Source organism: Nannobrachium achirus (genome assembly GCF_963921795.1).
Source record: "Nannobrachium achirus genome assembly, chromosome: 24".
Taxonomy (NCBI): domain Eukaryota; kingdom Metazoa; phylum Chordata; class Actinopteri; order Myctophiformes; family Myctophidae; genus Nannobrachium; species Nannobrachium achirus.
Window position 1 is genome coordinate 30,489,058 of NC_137831.1, and position 7,832 is coordinate 30,496,889.

At 43.2% G+C, this 7,832-nt stretch overlaps 1 protein-coding gene across 1 annotated transcript in view; it reads right to left on the minus strand.

Moving 5' to 3' along the window:
* LOC308280209 (dystrophin-like) overlaps window positions 1-7,832 on the minus strand; it is a gene marked incomplete at both ends in the record, with an annotated part of 562,770 nt that overhangs the window by 154,241 nt on the left and 400,697 nt on the right. The window contains 5 exon segments of the mRNA XM_080720472.1: window positions 1,362-1,484; window positions 2,830-3,000; window positions 4,185-4,307; window positions 5,342-5,521; window positions 7,361-7,531. Of these exon segments, the coding sequence (XP_080576598.1) occupies window positions 1,362-1,484; window positions 2,830-3,000; window positions 4,185-4,307; window positions 5,342-5,521; window positions 7,361-7,531 (768 nt within the window).

A 7,832-nucleotide genomic window follows, 5' to 3' on the forward strand; every position in this document is an offset into this window, starting at 1 on the left:
CTAGTAACTAAAGTTTTCAAATAATTGCTGTGGAGTAAAAGTACAATATTTGCCTCTGAGATGTAGTGGAGTAGAAGTAAAAGTACTGGAAATTGTAAATACTCCACTAAACTCAAAGCTGAACTTAAATGTATTACATGTTTTTTGCGTGGTGCAGCACAAGGTCTGTGCTGCATTCTGTCGTCTGATGACGATTCGGCTGCCCGGTTGGGCAGCCGAATCTTCTGGTTTATTGTAGGTCTTCTACTTTTGCTACCTTGAAAACCCTGAAAAGTAAGGGTTTTTGACAGGCTTCCAGAGGCGATACGAATCGGCGCGCAGTCAAAGCAGAGCGAATCATCAAGGACACTCGCCGCCCCCCTGCCGCGATCTATTCTTGCCGCTCCCGCGAGTATGGCCAGGTAAGCGCTACCGTTGCATCAAACGCCATACCACCATCTTCCTGAAGAGCTTCTTTCTGGCTACCATCATACTCTCCTGATGACACAGGCCGCCACGCAGGATTACTTTTTATGTATGCGCAACTGGAACGTACTGTACATTAACATGCCATGCCTGATATATATGATGCTAAATGATGTCTCACCTGCACACTATTATGCACAACAGTCTCTGTTCTATATATATATATATATATATATATATATATATATATATATATATATATATATATATATATATATATATTTATATTTATATATATATATATTTATTTGTATAGTATCTGCTACTACTGTAGCCTCAGGATCCAGACTTTTCAAGTAAGAAAATCCTGGGATAGCAGTAGCACCACTGTAACTGTGGCTCACGACATTTTAATTGTATATAAAATATATGTAGCCGTTCAGAGATCTTATTTTACATCAGTATTGTTCATGTGAACTGGTTTGTTTAGGTTCATCCATTATCATTATAAAATCGCTATGATTTATCACTCGTTTTCCACCGTGGATCACTTCCTCATTTACTCAAAGTGGACCGCAGCAGGAGTCATGTCCCCCGCTGCGCCCATTCCGAGACGCCGGAGTAGCCGACGAGATCTGTAGAGGCCATAGAATGTCCGCGTTAGGTTAGACTACTACTACTGTATATCTACTGCTATTTTAACTGTCTCCTTCCACTGCCATTTCTTCTAACCATGTTCCTTGTGTATGTCCGTCTATATCAGGAATATCTGAATATCGGACCTGTCTTCTTTGTTCTTTCTCTTTCCTTCCTTTGTCCCTTTCCCGGCGACTGCGAGCGACGGGGGAGCTCGTATATATTCAGAGAAAAAGAAAACAACACTTTTCACCCACTTTGTCGGCCCTGCTGTAAACCTGTGGTGTGACAATAAAGGTGACGGCGGGGCTGAGGTTGACCTTGTTTTCCTGGAAGTCGTCTTCCTGGAGGTTCTCCCCCTGGTTGGCCTCCTCCTCCAGCAGACCCAGCCAGATCTCCGCCTCGCTGTGGTACTGGTCCAACTCCTTAGCTGTAGCCGCAGTCTGGTGAGCACACACAGGGGCGTCACAAGGGGGGACTGAGTTAAGTGGAACTGGAGATACTAGGGCCCAATGTGGAGGGGCCTTAATTATTTTATACTTTAGCTATTGAAAAATAGCAGATATACATACAAGCTCACAAGTGCCACGCTGCGAGCTCGTCAGAGTTACATGCTTGTAAGGATCAATTTAGACCTCCCAAAAGGAACCCAGAGAGTCCCAGTACCCCATAATGAGGACCACTGGTCTAAATGGTCTGTTACTCCTTTTTCTTCTAGTTTTTTTTTTACCTTAGCCGGGGACCTAGTCACCAAAATGGGAGGGGACCTGTGTGGGGACCTGTGATTTTCTGACATACTTTTTATTTCGGTTTTATCTATTAGTTTGGTCATTAACACTCACCCTGCCAAAAAAGACGTTTTCTATAATAAAAACGTCTTTTTAACTATGGACCTCCCTGCCTCCCCGTCTTTTGGACGTCTTTTTTTTTTAAAATAATAAAAAAATAAAAAATAAAAAATAAATTCAAAAACATTTTTTGAAAAAGAAAATGTTTTGGACCTCCAACAGTGTACTAGGCATGATCGCGATCGCGAAATTGCATGTTTAACCCCCATACCAACCCCATCTTTCAAACATGGCAGCCATGTTTGTTTACATTTGAAGAAAACATAAGGGCTGCCTTCTCCTGAATGCCTGAACGGATTTCCAAGCGTATTTTTTTGTTTGAAAGCTGTGAAAAGCATGCACATGCATAGTGCATGATCTGTGCACGAATGTGTGCACCAGCGTGCACACTATTTTTTTAACCCTTTGTTGGCGAAACGGCAATATAAGAGGTCCCACTTTAAATATGGCACCGAAGAAGTTAAGGTCCACAGAATGAGAGGCCTGCTCTGCTGGAAACATCGGGGTTCTTCATGAATCTGAATCCATTTTTATTTAATATTTCTAGTGGAGTCAATGGGACAGTGAATATACAAATGGCCATAACTTTTTTTTGGCGATGTTTCCGGCAGAGCAGGCCTCTCATTCTGTGGACCTTAATGACCAAACTAATATATAAAACAGAAATAAAAAGTACGGCAGAAAATCACAGGTCCTACCCTATTCCTTGAGCTTTTGGGCTTGTGGGTCCCCGGCTAACTGTAGGTGGTTATATATATATTATATATAAGCAACTTGAAAAATACATAAAAACCATAAAAACCAACATGAAAAAGAATCGTAATAAGATTGTGTATCGTGATACAACTATTTTTCCATATCGCCCACCCCCTAGTTACCCTGTCCTCCCTCCCTCCCTCCCTCCCTGCCCTCCCTCCCTCCCTGCCTGCCTCCCTCGTACCAGTCCAGAGGTGATGCGCTGGGAGATGTGCTCAAAGCGGTGCTCCAGGTGCTCCAGCCGGGGTCTGATGTGGTTCTGACAGTTCTCGCCCCGCGTGGCCATCAGCTCGTCAGCCAGGGAGCGCACCTCCTCCATCCTGCCGCGCATCAGCTGCAGCTCCGCGCGCATCGTCTACGCACACACAGCACGCGCACAGCACGCACAGCACGCGCACAGCACACGCACAGCACACGCACAGCACACGCACACATACACATACACACACAGGGTCGTGAATTTCAACAATGAAGAAAAAGCTTCAAATGGTCACTTATTTAGGACTAGAATTATTGAATGCTTTAGCCAGTGAATTTTTTTTGAAAAAGTCGTAAAAAATGTGTGCAAATCTTTGAATATATGCATTTTCAAATTTTGCTTCTGGGTGGTCCCTGGAACTCAATATTTTGTAATGGGGGTCCGTGGCCAAATACATATCATTTTGGGGGTCCTTCACATGAAAAAGTTTGAGAACGATGGCTAGCCAGATTGCTGACATAGAAACATAGGGTTTTCAAAAAATCTTAGAAGGATTCAAAAGACACTTATAGAATCGGGTCAAAATTCTAATTTTCACGATTTTTCAAAAATAGCAGATCTACAAGCTCGCAGCGCGGCACTCGGTGCCGCGCTGTGAGCTTGTATATCTGCTATTTTTCAATAGTTAAAGCATAAAATAATGTTACACAATAATGTGTACCCGTTCTGAATGGGTTAAACGCCACGTGGTTGACAGAAGTTTATACTAGTGTCTTTTCCATTTTCTTTCTTTTTCTTTCTTTTTCTTTCCTTTCCTTTCCTTTCCTTTCCTTTCCTTTTCTTTTCTTTTCTTTTCTTTTCTTTTCTTCTTTCTTTCTTTCTTTCTTTCTTTGAATATATCTACTTAAAAGCGAACATTTGTAAATCAAATATTTGCTTCTGGGTGGTCCCTGGAACAACATATTTTGAGATGGGGGTCCGTGGCCAAATACCTGTAATTTTGGGGGTCCTTGACATGAAAAAGTTTGAGAACAGCATGATTTAGAGGAAGGCTTTAGAAGTCGGGTCAAAGATCGGGTCAAAGATATTCAAAGACTTGCACTCATTTTCACGATTTTTCAAAAATAGCAGATCTACAAGCTCGCAGCGCGGCACTCGGTGCCGCGCTGTGAGCTTGTATATCTGCTATTTTTCTAAAGTTAAAGCATACAATAATGGTTAAAGTGGTTAAAATCGAACGCGACTCGGGCGCGTTCCAGGTATTTGAGAGTTGAGTGCCTGGGAAGAAATCGCGGAAAATGCTGAACAGAACGAAAGAGAAGAGAGAGAATGAAGAGAACCTTGAGCACAGCGTCGTTGGGGCCCTCTCGGTCCATCTCCTCCATCTTTCTCTCCGCTCCGTCTATCCATTCATTCACTTCCGCCATCTCTCCATCCAGCTTCTGCATCTGCCGCTGGTAGTCCTGAGAGACACAGAGAGAAGCATGGTATCGTCGCCATTAACAATTTAACTCATCATTCTCATCATTTCACCCACCTTTCTTGTAAATGTGTCGTGACAATAGAGACCGATTCTGACACACATTAGGGATGGGGCGATAATCGTTGTTAGCGTTTGTCGTGAAATTATCCTCGTCATTATCATCGTCACGCAATGGGATCAATTCACCTTTTATTTGCCGAGCTGCATATCCAGTACCATACTTAACCATACTATAATTGGTCAAACGGACCTGGAAAATAACGTACCGGTACTTGATACAGTCTTTTTTTCCACTCTCCACCAAATCTCTTTGCCAAAAAATAGACGATCTAATTGCAGAATTTAAAATTATGTACAAGTATGATTATTTGTTGAAAATGAAAAATGAAAATAAAGTGTTTAAAAAAAATATATATATATATATATAGTAAGGCTGGGACTTTAACTGATTAATTGCGATTAATTCATTACAGAAAATTAACGCGATTAAAAAAATGAACGCATTTTAATCGCACTTAGTTTTTGCACCACAGAACCTTCAGTTTTGGGCATACCGATCATAGCGATGCACCAACCAAGAAGGGACAACAAACGCAAAGGGAGAAGTAGCCAATCAGAGCGCTTTGCTTGGCCCAGTGGATGCGAAATTTAGATTTAAAAAACTCACTTGTTGATTCACTCGTACAACAAAATGTGTTTTACTTGAAAAAAATGCTTCTCAGGTCAAATATCGATGTGCGATTAAAATGCGATTAATTGCAATTAATTAATCACAGAGCCTGTAATTAATTAGATTAACATTTTTAATCGCATCCCAGCCCTAATATATAGACGATCTACAAGCTCAAAGCACGTTGTGCGCTTGTAGATCTGCTATTTTTGGGGCAAATGTTCCACGCCCGGATAGTGGATGTTGGGATATTTAGATTATCGCGATAATATCGTAAAGTGCAAATTATTTGGTCACAAAAATCGTAAACACACACACACACACGCGCACTGCAACATACGTACCAGCAGCAGGTTGAGCCACTCCTCGGCGCGGGAGGTGACGGCGATCCAGTTGCAGCGCAGCAGGCTGACCTTGTCGTCCACCAGGCCCCCGTGGCCCCTCAGCACCGCCTTCAGGGCCTCCGCCAGCTCCACCACCGCCTGCAGCTGGGGCTGCCGCTTCACCGTCTCCTCCTGCACAGACTGGAGACCGGAGACGGGGACGCCAGTGAGAGACTCGTAGCCGAGCTACGTCATCAAAAATGTGCTTCCTTTCTCGGTCTGGTGTCCCTGTTTGTTACCTTTATTTAAACTCGGAAATACAATTGAGAGCAAGCACTCATTTACAACGCAACCGAGATACAACAATGAACAACAACATACATACATTTACAGACATCCTTTGAAATAATCAAAAAGAGAATACTTGAAAACTGTAGAAAGTTCAAGAAACTAAAAAAAAGCTAAAGTAATTAAAACATATACAGTTTAGAACAAAGGTGTTTGAAACCATCATCCTAAATTGGCCTAAGGCCGGCAGATATTTTATTTTTAATGATTTTTGGAGCTTGTTCCATGCAAGTGGAGCACTGATAGAAAATGCTGCCTTGCCAAGCTCTGTATGAGCAAATGGAACCTCAAGCGCCAAAATGTCGCTTGAGCGCGTCTGATAGGACTAGGGTCCAGATTCAGCATTACAAATATAAGGGGGGAGCAATCCTGAGAGAGCTTTAAAAATAAAAAGATACCAGTCTCATTACGAGAAATTATTTTCTAATTTCCAATCAAATGGCTGCATTTGGAGCGACCCGCCTCCCACCGCCCCTGATTGGTCGAGCGGCTGCTGCACCTCTCACATTTTGGAAACAAACGTGGCAGCCACCATGTCCGAAGCGAGTTCACAAATCGCGAATAAAAGCTGCATTAAGCGAAGTTATCTGAAATCAACGGCATCTCGGAACTTAAAAAAGAAGAACAGGGTTTGCACTTTTGGGATTTCTATCTGTAAAATAAGTATTTGCTGTTCTGCCGACGATGTCTTGATGCGGTGATGGCTACTGACTGGGTAAAGGAATCTGTTAGTCAAAGTGAGTAACTACGTCATCGTAATGAGCTGCCTATGGATGGGTCCCAGACTCTCCTTTTGGAGAGTCTGGCTTTTGCGAGGCTAAGAGACTCGTACTTGAGTCGCAAAAAATGAGACTCGACTCGGTAGAAAGTGGTGCTGGATGGCGCTATTCGCTAGCTTATGGATCACCAATTAATTGCGGGGTAACCGGAAGGTCAAACAATGTTGGCGGTCAATGAGAAAACATGCAGCCAGTAGCCTTGGTAGGGTCAGGCAGGCTGTGTGTGAGCCTGTGTCTGTGTGACCAGCACTTATTTAAAAAAAAAAAAAAAAAAACGCAACAGAGCCTAAATTAACTCAATGACTGCTAACATTGTTTTTCGAATTATGCTATTCACTGCCACGCGTTCAGAGACTTTCACTAACATTAGAAAATTCATAGAATATGCCACGATGCAGGATGTCTTTCAGTGCCAACCCCGAGTTTCCCGAGTTTGTATAGGTACCCTACCTGTGCCAACCCCGAGTTTCCCGAGTTTGGGCAGAAAAAACATTTTCTTTTTTTAAAAAACATTTTTTATTCAAAAAAATGTTTGGACCTCAAAAAATGTATTAGGCATGATCGCGATCGCGAAATTGCATGTTTAACCCCCATACCAACCCCATCTTTCAAACATGGCAGCCATGTTTGTTTACATAAAACAGAAAAACATAATGGCTGCTATCTCATGAATGCCTGAACGGATTTCCAAGCGGATTTTTTTGTTTGAAAGCTGTGAACAGCGTGCACACACGTGGTGCATGATCTAAGCATGGGCGTGCATGATCCGTGCACTATGAATTACATGGAGGTCTATGGAGACCATGGCATCTTGGACCTTCAAAGAGATTTAATTGATTGCAACAAGAGAGTTAAAACATGCCCACGGGTGTCCACGCGCGTGTGTTTGTGCGCGAGGGCGTGCGCGTGTCACCTGTGCCCAGGCCAGCTCTGCGTCCAGGTCTTGAGGCATGCCGTCCACGGCAGAGCGCTGTGTGAGCTCGGCGTCGGTGGCGGCCAGCCACTCCGTCAGGGCGTTCAGCTCCTTACGCAACTTCCTGGACAACTTCACACTCTTCTCCAACTCCGCCTTACTTTCTGTCACCTGGAGGACGACACACACACACACACACACGCGCGCACACACACACACACACACACACACACACACACACACACACACACACACACACACACACACACACACACACACACACACACACACAATCAAAAGTAGAACGAAGTCATTAAGCAGAATGTCCCATTTCACAAGTTTTCAAATGTATAAAACATGGGTCCTCAACAGGGGGTCCGGGACCCCTAGGGGGTCCTCAGAGTTACTACAGGGTGTCCTCCAAATATCTGAGTGATAGAAACTTTTTTTTCTTCTTTTTTATATTAACCGC